This window comes from Tyto alba, unplaced genomic scaffold (assembly GCF_018691265.1).
Source record: "Tyto alba isolate M040663 unplaced genomic scaffold, T.alba_DEE_v4.0 Super-Scaffold_40, whole genome shotgun sequence".
Lineage (NCBI taxonomy): Eukaryota > Metazoa > Chordata > Aves > Strigiformes > Tytonidae > Tyto > Tyto alba.
Genome location: NW_024881316.1, coordinates 4,358,241 through 4,377,410, shown reverse-complemented (window position 1 = coordinate 4,377,410; position 19,170 = coordinate 4,358,241). Strand labels below are relative to the sequence as shown.

At 34.2% G+C, this 19,170-nt stretch overlaps 1 protein-coding gene across 4 annotated transcripts in view; it reads left to right on the top strand.

Annotated features, from left to right (window-relative positions):
- Window positions 1-18,950, top strand: part of GRIK2 (glutamate ionotropic receptor kainate type subunit 2) — a 427,988-nt gene extending 409,038 nt beyond the window's left edge. For all 4 annotated transcript variants that reach the window (XM_042803252.1, XM_042803250.1, XM_033008456.2 and 1 more), the window contains one exon: window positions 13,895-18,950. In XM_042803252.1, coding sequence (XP_042659186.1) covers window positions 13,895-14,059 — 165 coding nt within the window. In that variant the 3' untranslated portion in view covers window positions 14,060-18,950. The remainder of the gene's footprint in view (window positions 1-13,894) is intronic.
- Window positions 18,951-19,170: the final 220 nt, after the last annotated feature.

The window sequence follows — 19,170 nt, the reverse complement described above, 5'->3', positions numbered from 1 at the left end:
TCTGAATTTTATAAATTGAGAGAAACTACTGGATTTTACTAGGTCTTTTTCTTTTGTTCTTCTCCTTTTGAGGAGCTTGTGACCTAAGGAAATTTCTATATTTCTAGTTAGAAATTTAATTTGGTAAATCAATAGTAAATCCAACAGCTATGTTTATATTGGTATTTTTCCAGATGCTACTGGTGAGTTTTTGTAACTTGAATTATTACTCAGAAAATTTACAGATTGTTTTCACTTATTTTGAATCAACCTTTTGCTATACAAGTGTGCTATTATAAGTATATTGTTAACAAGTTTTTTCCTAATACACACAAAGGCAGTGTACTTACACAGAGGTTGAAAGGTCCTAAACACAGTTTGAACATGGGTACATTTTATTAAATTGTTAAAGGACCATTTAGATTCTCTTCTTTATGATATTACAGGTTGATTCCTTTATGTTAACATACTGTTGGAATGTTATGGTTCTGAAATGAATTTGTGAGGAAAAAAAATAACAGTTATTTACGTAACCCATATAAGTCTCAGTAATTTTTATCCATTCCTAAGGTGTATATGGATTTCATATGGACATCAATATAACTTGGGTTAGCTTTTCTGGGTTTTTAACAAGCATTCACTTAGAAAAATAGGACTGTTTTGGTAATAATCTTGTGATATGAGTTCAGTATTTTGCAGGGATTAAATGCACATCTTATGTGACAATAACAGCATGTTCAAGTTGTGTGAAGAAACAAATAGAAAATTCTCAATTACGGACATTTTTCTGTAAGCCTTATGCTTTTGTGTTGTGTTTTTTTTTTTTTTTTTCTATTTTTTTTTTTTTTATTTTTTATTTTTGTTTGTTAATGATGAATAGAGATAAGAATGACTGGAGGTATCTGACCTTTTAACAGTACTTGTACCAGAAAGGTCTTAATAACAAGTATTGAGATACATTTAAAAATTGAGTGAATCTGAAGCAATCGAAAGAGTCAGGTCTCTCTTCTTTCTTTCTTCCTTGACACCAATCTCTTACCTTCCCTCCCCTCCCCACTACACTCACATACCCTGATGTCAGGAGACCTCTAAAATTTCAGTAGACCTTTACTTATGGAATGAAGTTAATAGGAAAATGATGCCAGCATCCCTACACATGGGATACCCCAGTATCCCCTCACCCACTCTTCTCCTAGCACTCACAGACCTTCAGTGGATGTCTTTCATCCTCTCCAAATGTAACAGACCCCATTTACCTGGGAGAGGGAGTAGCATCAGCCAAAGGGGAAATAAGCAGTACTGTTATCTGTCTCCAGACACCACATCTCCTCTGCTGGGATGAGTAAATCATGCCAATAATGTTGTCTGTCTATCCCATGGGGAGAGAGGAAGCATCTATTTTTGGTGATATTTGTAGTTTCATCCCTTTAGAATCAGAGTAACACTGGCATTTGTATAATGCTTGTCAACATGTGGAAACAGGGAAGATCAAAGTTCAAGGAAACAACCATGGCAACAAAAGAATCAGGTAACTTCAGCTACTGAATATATGGAGTATTCTGGGATACAAATGGGCATATTAACATGTGTGTCTGCTTTTTAATGTATACAAAATATACAGTTGCACTTCCGGTGGGGAGGCAATGCAGATTTAAAGTGCAAAATCTAGATATGTTTTTTTAGTATTTTTGATGTCACCCAGCTCCAGGAGTGCACAGATAAATGGAGACATTGGCTGGTGTGAACCTAGATAGAAGAATGAAATCTTGAAAAGAATTGAGCTCAGAAATGCAGCAGACAAAATTGTGTTATTTGCTAAAAACCTGTTGTATCTTGTAACCAAAGTGGTTTAGAACATCCAGGCTCCTGATTTGCTCAAAAGTCCAAGGAAACATGTGACACTACCTGTAGTCTTTCTGGGAAACAGATAAATTCATGCCACTACAACACCTTCCAGACACAGAGAAATTCCTCTTCTGTTGACACCTTTCAAAAGCAAAGACTGGATGTTATTACAGTTAGACTGTCAGTCATTGACACTTACTGTGGCAAGTTCATTTGAAAAATAAGTGTCCTAATTTACAAAATATTTTCTAGAAAATCCAGGTCTGATGGATGTAAAAGTAAGGATATATGGATTCAATTCTGCTATCATTTATAGCCATTCAGAATTCATTGAGCCATCAGCAGGTCAGAAGTAGGTCTGCTTGTGAAAAAACATCAGATGTACTTTTTATTAATTTTGAACTGTTAAGTACTTCAGATAACGTGAAATGAGACACATGTAAGCATACCTTAACTGTTTGTTTCACTAGGAGAGATCTGGTCATATACTTCATATAATACAAAATACTAGATTAAATCTTAGAACATACTGAAATAATAACACCAGTGAAGTATTTTTGGACTTATACGATCAAATCATAACCTATACATCAGTTAAATCAGCATCTCTGAAATATTTATTTATACTTTATTATAAAAGCAATAAAACCAGTAACTAAATTGATACTGGTTTATATTTTACATACGTTCCCAAGGAAGACAAAAACAATTCAACTTTCCATGGTAAATAATTCTGCATTCAGATACACAAATAAGTTGAGAAAGATCAGTCTGGATAGTTGAACTCACAAGGTACAATGAGCAGTTATCAGGACTGGACCCAAAGCAGACTTCACTAGCTGCAAATATACGTGTTACATACAAAACAGTGGTTTACTTACAACTGAGGATCTATTAAACAGGAAATTCTGAAAGCTGAACTGTGACCTGTATATGAATGAGACTAACTATGTCTTTGAAAATGGCACAAACTTAACTGGTTGACTCTTGCCCAAAATAAATCATGTACAAAATTTCAAACACCATCTGCAAAATACACAAACCGTGTTTTGGTTTTGGTAATGTAAGGATACCAGGAATGGAAGTTTCTGATCTTAGCTGGCTCAAAAATTAATGCAGCCTTACTGAACTGAAGAGAATTTAGGTTATGGTAGTATTTGATCTTAAACATATTAGAAATAAAGTGTAGTTTTGCTACAATTGCAAATAATTCTGACTTTACTGTCTACTTCAAACACATATTTGAGTAATGTGATAACCTGGGGTGTATTTTGAGCTAAATAACCCCTCTAGTTCTACCTACCTAGTACATAGTCTCACTGATGTCTTTCAGAGGAAGTTCTGGGAATGACAAAGCATTGTCTTTGTCTGTGGCAGAATTTTGACATTCCAGTTGACACAGCAGGAAGTGGTAGGAGGAGATGGCGGACCAGAGGCTGTCCTGACTGCATTCCTGCAGAGTAACCACAAGATGGTGCTTTCCAATTTCTCAGAAGGAAATTTAATTGTTACTTTTTAATAGAATTTATGTCACAATGCTCACCTATTTTTAATTGCAGCCTTTTTAAAAAAAGCCAAAGGCTTGTATTCTTTCCTATTGTTTATGATACAAACATCTAATTATGTTATCTGTTTGGAAACATGTTATTAAGCAGACCTTTTTTATCTAGCCAATCTTGACAATAAATGCTTCATCATTTGCATTTTATAATTGCTTTTGATGGTGAATGACCTGCTCCCTGATTTTAACAGGCACTCAGAGGGCAGTGAATAAGCAATGTTAGAAACAAAAGCCATCTAAAACAATTATTATGTCCTTTTTTTTTTTTTTTTTTAATTGATGTGCTTCAATGTGTTATGGGTTTACATCCATTTCATACATTTAGTTTTGTATAACTCATGTTAATACTGTAAAGGCCAGGGAAAACATTGACCTTGAAGACCATTAATAGTTGGCATAATATATCCATGATTCTCAGTTTGATAATATATTGACCTTTTTTTTTTTTTTTAAGTCTTCTCTGAGATTATTTCCATTTTGATACCACCTTCACACGGTAATTAGATATCACTGTGTCAGCTGTGTGTCAGAAACTACATGTGCATCACTTAAAACTTTAGAATGAAATTCACAGTATTGCTGAAGGCAATGTCAATATGTAGAACATTGCTTATTGTCACCCTTGCAAATGGTTGTCCTTGTACCTATCCTGGTCATGGTTTCTTTGGAGAATGTGGCACTGGCCTGAGAAGTTATATTGAAACCTGGTTTTATTAATGTAGTGGACTCACACCCTTCCTAAGAGACAAGGGGGGGACAAGGGCTGCTGATCTGAAAAACCTTTTTTGCTGTAACCATATACTGTTGATACCATGTCCGTATTGTACTTCTCTCAAATATGATTTAACTGTTCTTGACTTGTTTACATGAAGTTAGTGTAAACACTAACATGAATTTATTTACCAAGGTCCTTCTACAATCTGTCTGTACCAGCATAAGTTTAATTCATTATATTTTAAAATGTTTCTTTTTAAACTTGAGGTGAGCAAAGTGCGTACATGTAACTTGTCCTATATGGAAGGGTCTTACAGGAAGAAGTTGATCAGTACTGAAATCCTGAGAATGCTTCTTTCTTAGCAGGATATGTAGAAAGCCATTATTTCTATCTTTGTTTTAATTGTTATCTTAACAACAGTGCAAAACAAAATTATCACAATAATTTAATATGAAAAATTAAAACATTTTTAGGATCTTTTCTCATTTTACCAGAATATTTTATGTTTTGTGGTTTTTTCCAAATTTTACTAAATCAGTTTTCATTAAAGACTTTCTCATTACTTTCTCCAAAAATTCAGTTATGTCAGTGTTATTGGAGTTCAGACAATATTCCTCATAGTTTAATATCAAAAGCAGTTAATATGTGGGACAGTAATTTATAATAGTTTTGGAACAACCCCAAAGTAAATCCCAGACTACTGATTTTTTTTTTTTCCTTTCCAGGGGGAGGTAAGTTCAAAATATTTTAAAGTTGAAAAGCTTGTTCCTCAGGCTACAGTAAACAAAGAATGTGGACATTCTTGGTAAATCAAAGTAAAAGCTTTGGGATTTATATCCCAAGTAACTTTTATACAACATACAGTCAGTGATGTAGCCTGTATTGTCATGTCACATTTTGTAATGGCGTAACGTCAGAATTTTTAATATTGTCTGGGAAAAGCAACAGCCCTTGTGACAGCTCGTAAAAGGAAATCTTTTTCCAACTTTAGCACGTTGCATTCTGCAGATATGCAGCTGGAAAATTGGTAATTTCTATCATCCTGTACTCCCTTGAGCACTGTATGTGGTGTATAGACTTGTATGGTTAATTTGTTTGTGTATAACTGTACAGATTACATGAAGTTGAGGTATTAATTGTAATTAAATGTCCTCTTGGAAACTGCCTAAATACACATTAGAGGATATTTTCTAATGCAAAGAACTGTTACAAAAAACAACAAAATAAAACAAAATCCAAAAAACCCCAAATCAAACTCACAATCTCCCCCACCTTTCATAGAAAAAAAGATATAAGAAGCCAAGAATGGAAAAAAGAAATTTGACCGATTGTGGCATTTAAAAAATCTTTATGAAGAATAAAACATTAAAATCAAGATCTCTATTTTGATATTTGATTGCAGCTCAACCAAAATCTATTTGGTAATTGACCTTGTTTCTGAGGTATTTTTAATATCTTAATTTGTATAATTCAAGAAGTGAAGAAGAGAAATATTATAAATTAATATAAAGCTGACCATTGCACAAGTACAAATGTAGGAATATGATATCAGGAGGATCACTTTCATTCCATAGATGTTCAGTCGAAGATCAGGACTTAGTTTACAGATCTTATGGAATATTTTATTTTTGACAAGAAAAAAACCTTTTGGAAACCCCTCCATGTTATTTGTTTTATGGCAAGTATAGTTCACTCTCACTCATCAGTAGAAAGAATAAACATTCACTTTATATAATGATTGCATTCTCTGAAAAACGTATTTTCTTCATTTGCAAGGAAAAATACGTCACTTCTAGAACATCTGTGTCTTTCTAATAATTTTTCATTGTCTTCTCCTAAATATTACTTTAACATTTAATGTATACAAATACTTTAATATATAAATATTAATCTTTTAATTAATCAACTATACTATAGCTAAGTCTAGTAGCAAACACAGTTTAGTTCATCTGATTTAGACTACTTTGACTTTTATATAAGCCAGCAAAGTAACCACAAGCAGTTCCAACAGCCTTTTTGATTGAGAAAATATCCTAGACTGTCAGATGAAAGCATGTTATTATAGAGAAAAGGATGCTAATTATTTTGATATTATCTAGTGCAATATGACTATAATAGTGTTTTCAAAACAGTAGAAACTGTTGGCATTAAATTAATACTAATAATATCTCTCTGTTCAATATGATTTGAGGCCATGCCAAATTTTATATTAAGATTATACTATCACACTGAACTATAAAACTAGTATAATTTTTTACAGTGAATAACGTACTGTGGACTTTAGCTCAGTGAACTTTAAAAAAAGCTGGTTAGATACAGCTGAACTCAGGTAGAGAAAGGCTTTATTTATTTTCTAAAATGTCTCTGTAAGATGAGCTATTAATTTTCAAATTAAACTATATGGTGTTATATATGGTATTTTAATTGAGATAGATTCATATTCCAAAGGACTAATTACATATCATCATTACTTCCTTTAACCATGTCTGAAGATCAACAAATATGATCTTCCTTGAAAAAACAGAGAACATATTTAGATCTAGGATCAAAAATTGTTTAACAGGTGAATGAACTTTCCCATCCAGTGGCTGAGAGTGCAAGATCTCAGGTGACTGATTTCAGTGCAATCAGGATCATCTCTGTTAAAAGGCAGAGAAATACCCTGCACAGCTCTGATTGCAACATATAGAACCGTTAAAATGTTGCACTGGATATCATTCTAAATCAGATAGGCAGTACCATATATTCTATTATTTATTTGCTCAGTGGCATCTACATGGCTGAAGTACTATGAATTCCTGTCAGCACTTATTAAACTCCTGGCAGTCATTTTTAGCACTTGTCCAGGGACATTCAACTGCAGTAATATATCCTGGAAGAAGACCTGGACTGGTGTGGCGAGTTTCCCGCTAGTAGAAATGATTGCCACTGATTGAAACACAAGTGACAAATAGTACTTATCATCGCAGATCAAATTTGAAAACCCAGACCAAATTTAGGAACCTAGAGAAAATTGAGACTGTAAGCCTCTTTCACAAGAGGTGGAACTGAATGATAAGGGTATATAATATCTTCTGAATGCTTCCTTTTACTTGTACAACACAACACTGATCTTCCTGGATTAGGCTGCCATCATACACCTATTTCAGCCAGGTACTGGAAGCGCAAAATGACTGCACCATCCTGGTCTGACAAGAGGGTAGGACTGTGTATCATCTGAGTGCTGATGACACCACAGCCCAAATTATTTCATTATCTCCTCAGTGGCCTCATATACATGTTGAAAGGAGAGATGACAGGATGAAACCTTGTGGAATCCTGCATGAGAGAGAGCCCTCGGGGCTGATGAGCAATTGCCCTATGACATCCTCTGGGATTTCTCTGAGAGGAAAGAGTGGAACCACACAAGTGCAATCCCATCTGCCCCAGCCTAGGTCCACAGGTGAGTCAGAAAAATGTCATGGTCAGTGTGATGGCCAGAAAGGCTGCTAGCAGAGGTAAACAAAGCCACCTTTGAAAAAGCTTTCTGAACTGATAGGAGTTCCCCAACAGCCACAGGAACTAGTGTAGTTGTCAGGATGCACTCAGACTGGAAACTGGGTTAAATAGTTTCTGAAGACTTTAAATGGACTCAGACTTGCTTTACCAGAAGTCTCTGTATTCCACCAGCATACATTTTGTTTTATTAGGAAATAAATTTTAGAATCTGACAGTGGCCGAGTAGTTTTTTTGATCATCAACTGACAATTTATTTAAGGCAAGCTGGAAGCTTATTTTCCCACAGGGAGACACTAACAATATATGCTAGAAGTGGCCTGCAATGAGGTCCTGTTTGCCATCTAAGTTCTTTGCATTACTCTAAAACACAGTGAGCACTTCAGCCCACAGAAGATTATTGTTGTGTTGTTTTGTTAACAGAAGGATCAGTCCCATCAGATTCTTGTTCATCATGTCCATGAAATAGCTAGAAAACTCCTTGAAACAATCAGCATTCAATTCAGTTACAGGGTGAAGCATTTCATGCTTCAACAAGCTTTCTGAAACAACTCTCTTGTCTTTGTATATACTATGGTGGAAGCACTGCTTAATTTATGGAATTAAAATTTTCATTTTACTTGATATTATTCTCTTTATTATAGCACGCAATGAAATCTCCCATACATTTTAGACTGAAAATAACTTCCTAAAGTGACTGCTTATTCTAATTCTACCAAAAAAAAACCAATTGTTAAATCTGAAATTGAGAATTAGTGATATGTTCAGCTAATTGAGGTTAGCTTAGTCTGCAGTGTACTTTTACATTATACTTGCGATGGATTGAAAATGCACTACATAAGAAAACTGTGGCAAAATATTTTTAATGTAACCATATTATGTATATTTATATGCACATTTATGTGTACAACCTTCAACCAAAAATCATGTCTAAGACTAGGTATATAACTAAGCAACCTAAAAATCTGATCATTACAAGTATACTTTAAATTATTTTGAAATGGCAATGGTTCAACTACAATGAAATATGATTTCTTTTTTTCTGAGGTTAGTTTCATTTCATTAATTTTTCATCTCTTTGTGATCTTAAGTCAACATTTTGCTAGGATTCATGTTTCTGTCTAGGGGGTTTAAGATTGACAGGTTTTCCATATACACATTCAAAATCCCTGGAGGAGTGGCATATGGAAGAGAGACTGATTAGGAGGGAGGGTCAAGGTAGGGCTGTGCATTCATTTGCAACTAACTTTAAGAAGATGAAAACCAGTTTGATTGATGTATCCTACTAGATGCTAGAACACTGACCCATAACATAACAAGATGATGCAGGATTACTGCTGTTACTGTTTTAAGAATATTAAACAAGGCTTCAAATAATATCTGACACACAAGGCTGGAACTAATGAACTTCTGAGTAAATCTTACAGTTTTTTATTGAATGTTTACAGTCAATGTTATATTAACGAGGGGAAAAAATATAAAACAGCAAGAGATTGGAGATTTTTGTATTTAAAACACATTGAATATTACTCACTTAAATCAGAATGTTGAGTAGTGCAAGCATGTCATTCCCATCTCTTTTTTTCCTATTGCTCTTTTTAGGCTGTTAAAAGCAGTATCTGTGGTGACAGTCTCATAATTCTATGTCTAACAAATGCTAATAAGGTTTCTAATTACCTTTTGAAATTCTTATAGAGCAATATAATAAAAACAGTTTAAATATTGTCTATATTTCATATCAATACATACATGCAAATTTACAATTTTTTCTCAAGCAGTAAAGCCATGCATAAGTTGTCTAAATAGATTTTAAACACTGGTGACATTTCACAAAATTATCTTCTTGATTCTGTGTGACTTGTGTGTGGTCAGCTGTGGCAAAGAGGTATCAGTTGCTTCTTTAGTCCTCTTAAGAAGATGAGATATTTCAAAATTGCTTTGCATTAAGAGGTTAAGAACTACAGTTCTGATGAAAATTTTCTTTTGTACACTTAAGTCCCCACTTAGAATCACAGTTCTCTTCTTCTAATGTTTTATAGCAATTTGCTACAACAGAACAGTTGCATTTAACTGCACTATTGTTTAGAGAACTATATAGCTTCCTTCAACTCTTCTACTATTTGATTATATCTAAGATGACTTGGAGGCAGTATTTACCTTCTTTTAACATTTAAGAAGACAGCTTATGATTTTGTAAGGTTTGGTGAAAATCAGTAATAATTGATGTTCTCATAACTTGCCTGCAGTGTGGAAGGTAAGTTGGGGGCAAAAGGTTATTTTCTTTTAATTATGCATAGAGTCTTGTAATATATACTAATAGTGCTCAATGGACAATGGTTTTGAAATATAATCTATAAGTTCTGTAAAAAAGTCGCTGTTTTTCCCTAACAATCTGAATGGTCAGTTGAATTCAGGATCGAGACATTGGATTGTATTTTCTAAAATCATCTGAAAATGTCATTATCTGTCACAAAAAAAGTATTCTAAAGCAGCTTATTTTTTTCATGTCTTCTTCCAAAAAGTTGTATCTTAATAACGAAAACACAGTTTATATAGATAATGGAGACTGTACACAGACTGTAATCAAAATGAAAAGAAAAACATTTCTATTAAAAAAAGATCGAACATAAAGTAATCCTTTGTAAACCTTTTTTCAATGTGGTTTTGCAGTATGTGGGAAAACTCTCCTTATATTTCTCAAATAGAACCCAACTAATAGTAAGGATCCAGGTAATGAACTGTTACATATCCTTGAATTAATCTTTTTTTTTTTTTTAAATACCTGACAGTGAGTGAAATTTGAAAAAAAAAAAAAAAGTAATATTTCTCTTATTCATTGCTCAGTTACCAAAACAATGGTACTGTCTGGGAGCTAATACTGTCTACTATTTTCAGACATCTGTTATTTGAAAAGACATGGCATACATCAAAAATGTATTAAATGAAGTAATTAAATCATATTTTTAATACAATATTTGCAGATAAGTTCCCATGAGCTTAATTTATACAAAATAACTTGAAAACACAGAATGGAAGAATTTTCTATATAAAAAAACTATCTCAAAATTGTGTTAACTGCTTTTTAAGACTGAGAGTCTTGCCAATATTTCTCATTTAATGAGCATTCGGATCCAGGTAAAATTCTCAGATAAAATGTGTTGGCAAGTTTCTTGAGCTCTCATTTTCAGGATATTTCACAATGCTGGCATCAAGTGCACGTATCTTCTTACATCTTGACAATTGATTGTAATCCTGTTCATAAAAATTTATACACTTTAAAAAGTGTTTGCAGATCTTTGCAAAAGCTTTTGGTGGATTGATGCATCCTGAAATGGATTCACTCTGATTTGGCACTCTTGTTAGATGTCTTGGTAAAAAAAAGACAAGAAACACACAATCTTGAAAGTGTTAAGTCCTAGTGCATTTTTAAATTTAGAAGGATTTTGTTCCTCAGAATGTTTGAGTTAGATCTTTGATTCCAGAGGTGAGAGCCATAGAATGGCTGGAGGTGGTGTAATGCTGACAGTTGGAGCATTTACATCTTAATGGATTCCCTGTGAAATTCCTGAGTTATGTGCTAGGTTCCCCATATAGTGAAAATGCCAAGATCTGCAAGCCTTAGCAGTTTAGCCTGTAAACCATTAGGGAATATTAAATTAAATCTTGCCCTTTTAAAAGATTTCATGGTTAATTTCGGATTCATAATCATAACTGCAGTTCTGATGTTAAGTAGCAGCACTTTCTTAAAAAAAGAGAAAGTCTAAGAGAATTGAATAAGGAGATACAGCTGAATAAGGAGATACAGTTTCCTGCTTTCTACACAATGCTAAACAAAAATAGCTTATGCATGAAGATCTGACATATTACAGTTCAGACCATTCAATTAGAAATTTTAGTCACCTCATTCACACAATGAAGGCCATAAATTCTGTCTTGGATGTCAACACAGTGTACCAGAACATTTTTAAAAGGGTTTGCTAATGAGCATCCATTGCAAAAGTCACGTGAGCCAGAAATGACAAATTTTGTCTTAAACTTTGGCCTCTGAAGGATTTGTGCTTGACTCTGCACCAGAGAGATAAACATTGCTGCCCTTTAGATTCATGACTTAAACTTTTCTTAGTCGTAGGTGGCTAAACCCTTTCTATCATAAGTTGTGTAGGTGTCGCTCCTTTATTTCAAACTCAGCAGGAGAAAGGAATTTTTGAAAGGAAGAGTAGCACAGTCAGAGAAAGATTACTCTTTCCTTCCCACCTGTCTATTCCCTTATTCATCAAAGCATTAGGGAAGAGGTCACTTGTTCAGGATTTGGGGGATTCATGTTCTGTTCTAATTCATGACTGAGACAACTCATGTTTGCACTTTTTTGCACTAAACAACTTTTTACATAAAAATATTGAAGTCATCACTGAAACAGGAACTATCACTGAAGCCTATCTTCTGCCACCATGTGCTCTAATTCCTAATCTACAGAACAACCCACATTCTCTCTCTCTCTCTTTCTCCTACACTGCTTCTGTTAACTGTTTCCATGCAAGATGAAACACCATCAGTAGATAGAATACACTGCAAGTGTTTTTACCTTGAAATGGTCTATGCTTGTAGGTTACAGTCGTTTGCTGAGACTTTGAAGTTTAAATCTCTTCCGGCAGATGTTACTGAATTGACACTCTCAAATGTATTTTACATTCAGCTTTAATACTCCATCTGATGAATGCTGCACAGGAGAAAGTTATAATGTCTGCCATGTGTCCTTTAGCAGTTGCCATTTTTTTTTTTAAGAACTTGATTTTTAGGTCTTTTCAGAGCCCACCTACTGGATTGATGATCTTATGTGTGGAGAACTTGAGTGTAAATTCTGATGGGATCCAGGACTAAGCCAAGGACCAATTTGTTTACCAGAATTTCTACTGACAATTGCCAAATGACAAACCTATAAAGTTTAATGTGGAAAACTGAGTGCCTTACTGCTCAGAGTGCCTTCAGCCCTGGAGGTTGGAAGCTGAATGCAGATTTTGATAAATACAGTTTCAATTTAGGTCCCTAAAGAACTAGGTAGGGTGAGGTGCTTAAATATTTTCTGGATCTGACCTCCAAACTCCAGGTTTGTATGAATAATGGAAATTTAACAGTTTACAAATAGAACAGAGTTCTTGATTTGGGAGATAAATTAGTCTACTCTATATTAACTAATGATCATCTCCCTGGACTGGAGATGAGATATTAAAAAGAAAAAAACAAAGGGCTAGATTATACCTCAAATTTGCTTTGAATGAGAGCAACTGTCAGAGGCTTGTCATAACATCTCATGTTCTGGGATGTGTTATTTAGTTAATAGATTTCTCCATTAACTGGAAAACATTTAATTTAAGTATATGATAAAAGCGATTGCTTCACAGATCGCAAAACTGAGACTCCTCTTTCTTACTTCCATATTTCATTCAGTTCCCATATTCATCCAATATGCTTCCATATTTCTCCAATTCTTACACCAAGGAGAGACTAATTGCTCAGCATACTGTTAACAGTTGAGAATTCAGTCAAACTGAGGGAATACGGGAGATTTTATTTTACTTTTCAAATTTCTTGTACTGTAAAATGAAAAAAGGGCTTTGAGGATCTAACTTTTGATGAAATAAGTTAATAGACTGTTTTTCTGATAATATGCTCTTCATAAAGATCAATAAAACTGAGTATTTTTTGCAAATATATATTTTACAAATTATAGCCAATAGTGGAAGAAGTGTTTAGATACAGTTTATATGAAAAATAATGGAGTAGATAATAGTTTTCAGTAATGAGTCTGCATTTTAACAGTATTTAAACATTAATTTAGGTAAACTTCCTATGCTAAGGCTTGTTGTTGTGTTGAGGAACAGCTATTTAAATCATATAGTAATGAAATTATTATTTTGAAATATGGGCAAGGAGGTTTTACTGAATACCTAATATACATGGTACATTCAGGTGCTACCTTGTAAGGCTAGCCTATGCTAACAGAACATCTGTTTGAAGTATTTTTATGTATCATATGCATCCATAGTCTGTAGCTACGAGATAAATAATTGTAGAGACAAGGTGATTTTTTCACTGAGTCATCACAGCTTGATAAGTTATTCTAATAATTATGTCATGCATATTTAAAAACCAGCAATTTCTAATGAGCTCAAGGCTGAGACAAAACAAACTTACAGGACTGACAAGGCTGTACCGATAGAGTGAATCTGCTTCTAGACACTGCAGCTACACATTTCTTACAGATTTTTTTTTTTTTCTTCTTCCTGTATTTCCCTCTGTAGAGGTCCTTCTGTAGTGCCATGGTAGAGGAGCTAAGGATGTCTCTGAAGTGTCAGCGTCGGTTAAAACACAAGCCACAGGCCCCCGTTATTGTGAAAACAGAAGAAGTTATCAACATGCACACGTTTAACGACAGAAGGTTGCCAGGTAAAGAAACCATGGCATAGAGCTGGGAAGCCAAATACCCCAAGCACAAACTGTCGTCTTTTTTCCAAACAACCTTGCGAGAATGTTTCCTGTGGAAATATGCAACCTGTGCAAAATAAAATGAGTTACCTCATGCCGCTGTGTCTATGAACTAGAGACTCTGTGATCTCAGCAGTTGCAATGGCCAGACTCGAATCACAAGCATCATGGATCAACCAAGTTATGCGGGGTTACACTGTTCGTCATGGGTTTCCACCATTCTGAATGAATGAATGTTCCATGTGAGTTTTGTGGCTGGTTTCAAATGCAGTCTCGGTGAGAAATTACAGGTTCCTTTTGAAGTTCAACGGTTGCCAGGAGATGGAGAATAAATGTCCAGGATGATAATGACCACGGAAGGAGTCTAGTAAAAGTAATATCTCAGAACTGTAGTGGAACAAGAAACCACACGTTCTTCTGAACTTCCAAGCATAGAAGAGTTGGTAACTGCTGGTAGACTAAAACTACCATCTGGACAGGAGATATGAGCTTCCTGGATGGGAGAAATGTTAAAGTGAAGAAACATGAATCCCATAAATACAAGGATAAATATGAGGATGCTCACCTGCTTTATGGACTGTCTGTGTCACTGAACTAAGTAAATAAATAATAATAAAAAAAAAAATAAAATCAGTAACTTAAATTTACCTGGGCTGGAACTTTGATCTAAAAAAAAAAAAAAACAAACAACCAAACAAAAAATAATCCATAATTTTGACCCAATTTTTAGATGAATGATTTTCTTTAGTACAAAGGAATGTATCTTACAACCTTTAGATATAAGCAATTACTTCTTTTCTTTAGTTGTGAAAAGAGGGAGGGGGGTGGGAAGCCGTGTATTTCACACATAGCGGGCTTGCATTTTAGCCTGAATGGGTTTTGATACCCTTGTTCCTGCTACTAATTGAACTCAATGGAGCCTGTGCAATTCTCGCTAATATTGGAAGTGGGATGGGTCACCTTAAAGAAGTGAATGTGGAGAACTTTAAGGAGGACTGCATTTTTCAATACAGTCACAGTGCTAAATGAACAAAATTCTTGAGCAGTTTTTTTTTTTTTTCAAAAAAAAAAATGTTCAGGTTTATTTGTGGAAATGCAAGATTTCTATGAAAATAGTTTTTGTATGGAAATTTTTGTAATACTTTTTATCAACAAAATAAGAACATGTGTTTCTGTCAGGGGTGTGATGCCAAGCATGAATGGTAGTGCGTGTGCACCACCAACGTTTGGTGAAAAATATTTTTATCAAGAAAAAGGAATCTTAGAAGAGACATATTTTCAAGTTAGATAATATAAAAAATAGGTGCACTACCACCACTGCTTACCATGCTACACCCCTGGTTTCCACTAGGCTGATAACATGCTGTCATGAACAATTGTGTGTAAATGGTAAAAGACACAGACCTCTTGACCACATTGTGATAACAGTTAAAGTGCACTCAGTTTGCTGTTTGAATCCAATGCACAAAATTAAAACGAAAAAAAAAAAAAAGCATTAAAATTATGTCAGTTTTAGTTGTTTTGTTTTTGCTGTGTGATTTGAGCAACGTATGTACAGTACTTTGTGTCAGTACTGGTACTTAACCTCAGCTTAGCGACCTATCCAACTGATTCTTGCCACTAAACATGTGGCCAGAGAGTTTGTTTGATTTCTGAGAGAAGCCAGTACAGCACATTGTGTTAAGATATTGCAGGATCTGTCTCTTAGCTGCTTCAAAGCTAATTCATATGTCCTGCTTGTGGTGAGTTCCTGGACATAACATTTTGAAAAACTGCCCTACAGATGCTGAATCTTGCATCTCTGTCTACTGTAAATTTATTTGTTTCTCCACAAAAAATGTATAGGATGGGCTATGTAGTAATGTTATGTCAACCAAAAAAGATTATGAAGATGGTCTTTATATGGAAAATAATTCATTTGACTAATTAAAAAAAAATATTACAATTATCATAGTTAATCAGTCATTGATGAGTAATGAGATCATTTCTTTACTGGGGCTTAATTTAATCATCATCTTTCTAGCACAAGAGTATAGGATATATCATTAAAATTGTAGAAATTATATCATGAATTCTGGGGGGGGGAAGGGGGAGGTTTGTGTCTACTACCTGGTTCTCATAAATCTTCATAGAGACTGAGCTGGCCATTTCCATTGTGAACAGGGACTGAGAAAACAAATTCTCTTATATTTGTGAGAGTTTCATCCCCATTTATGTGATTACAAAGAACAGGTTATCTTTGTCTGAAGTATAAACAAGATAAAAACACCTTCAGCAAAGATTCTGAAAATTAGTATACCTATGTAATAGGTATTTAAGTTGATTCTTTGAAATAAAAATGGGAAGAAAGTAACTGTCATACAACACAATGAAAATTTCTAGTTATGATGGTTTAGAATGGAAAAAGAAATTGGCTATTGCATTTGACTGATGATTTACAATAAAATTTGTAAAATCATGTAATAAAATGCTGTATTATATTAAACTCTTTCTTTTCTCTATTAAGGGTGTTGAAATAAGCAGGATTCCATTCTCACCTTGATGCACATGGCTAATTTTCATTAAGCTTTATGTGAGCCAAAGTAAGTGTGAATGCAGAATATGTCCCAAATCTTTTATTGAGTCATAGTCCCCCAAGGAATAAAAATCCTAACACAGAAGTAGTGTGGCTTAATGAAGATTTCAGTGAGAATTTCAACCTTCCATTTTTAAGGGAAGTATGCGAAGTAACTGGAGATTTGTATTTAAGAGCAAGACTAGAAATGCATGGCTCCACAGATTCATAGTAGGATAATGCATTTTTTTTTAAAATCATACAGTAATTCATACTGTTACATTGATGTGCATTAGTACTTATTTCTCTATTTTTCACAGGAAATTGAGACATTTAAGGAAAAATAACTAACAAAGAGTTGACACACAAAGTAGTAGAAAATACTGCTGGTAGTTTTGTACTCAAAAAAAGCTCAATGGTTCATTTTTCCTCACAACAGTGAAGGAAATCCTCAATTCTGAAGAAAACTTCCTCGTTTTGAAAGGCTTCTGAATGGCTAGTCCCAAATTCCCATGTAGTATCAATTTCTATAATGTCATTAAAATCAATGGAACTACACTGGCTACAATCAAGTGAGTATCTGGCCCATGAAGATTCAGAATCTGTACATAACTGCTTTATGTGGTTTCATATAATAGCTCAATTAGTCTGTTGATTTCCCAGGACAGGATGATTGGTGCTTCTCTGACTGACCTTGAATGTCACTCTAGAGAAGACTTTTAAAGCAGTTATAATACAGTTATATGGTGCTACCTGATGGATGACAATTGGAGGTAAAAACTGAAGGGGACTTCTTTTTTTTTTTTTTTTTTTTTTTTTAATCTATCTGTTTCAAGGAAGATAGACATCTATAATCTTAAAGGATTCTCAAGACACACAGTTTAGATCTTCAGGTTGCCTCAGCATGGTTAGATAGCTCTAGATATCTCTGTGGATATTACAGAATAAATGACAAAAACCCCTTAGTTTACTGCTGTCATTTGTGAAGGACTGGTAGTGAAAATTCTGAGCCAAATAGTTGGATGAAATCAAGAGATATGTGGTGCTTTATAATAAATGAGGATTTGGCCAATTATAGACATCAGCAAGCCATTACATAGTATTCTTATATTACATCAACACAAATACAAATTTATCTAGGGAGTATCTGGCAGGTTTTGTATGAGATACTACTTTCTGAAGTTCCTATCTCAATTTTCAATTGAAGGATTCAGTAAAAGTTTGAAAGAACCTTTTCTTTCATGCTTTTATTTCTTGAGACTGTACATTAATCCTTCCTGGTTTCACCCATAAAGTCTTCCAAAAAAAACCAAAATAACACTGTTTAGCCCTTCTACACTAAGTACTTAACACTTCAGAATGGAAAAGACATAATTTATGAAGAAAAAAACCACCAAGATACAAAGCCTCAAATAGAAGTAAGAGAAATGCCCTGATATTCTATAAAATCAAAATGTTTCCAGGAAAATGGTGTTATGAGCAGAGATAAAGGCATATAAATAGGTAAAAGATAATGCTGTTAAATATTTTCTATATTATAATTATATTAAGGATATTAGAAAAATATTTAAAGTACTTTAAACACAACTTCACTTAGTCTCCAAATACATCAGACTCTCCAAATACATCAACAATCACAAAATATGATGATTGAAATGCTGACTACTTTGAAAGCAATGTCAAAACTCCTGCTTAAGAGGAATCAAGATTTTGTCCAATATATCCCTAAACCCGTACTGATGCAATATTAAAGGTCTCAGCCAAATAGGTACTGATACGATATTAAAGGCAAAATAAGGTACAAGCCTGTGTTTAGGTGTACAGCAGCAATTGTTCTTTTTGTCATATTTTCAAAGATGTGTGGGAAAAGACAGGGTCACTAAGGTTAACTCATCTGACATCCAAGATCATTGCTTTCCAACCTCAAATATGTTAGTGTCCTGTTCCCTTCCAGTCTTGCCTCTCTGCCTTCCTACAAACACCTCTGATACTTTCAATTTAATTTTCAAAATCCTTTTCTTCTGACTTTCCTATAAAATGTAGTTCTAATTAAAAATAAAGTTACTCAAGCACCTCATCTCCCCAGTTTGTATTCACCAAGACAAACACACTAGCTTTTCATGTGACTGTAATCTAATTGTCCTTCTTTTCTTTTACTATCCCGCTCTGTCCCCTGCCTGTGTTATCTTCTCCTGTTGTTCTTGTACTTGCCTAGACTGTAAGCTCTTAGGGGGCAGGGAATCTGTCTTTGATTTGTTCTATGTAGCACCATGAACTATGGAGCTATATGAATAATAAAAAAAGTAGATCTTCCTAAATGATGTTTGAAGTGATAGTGATCTGATTGACTGTCAGTCTAGTAATACATTGTTTTAGCTCATTACCTGCAATCTTAAACACTATAGCAGTAGACTAATCAAAAAATAAAAATAATAAAACCAACCCAAAGGAGCTACCACACTGACTCATCTTAATGGAAATTTCCCTACATGGTCAGGGTATAGACATAGAGAACATCATGTTCACATAGCTTCTATA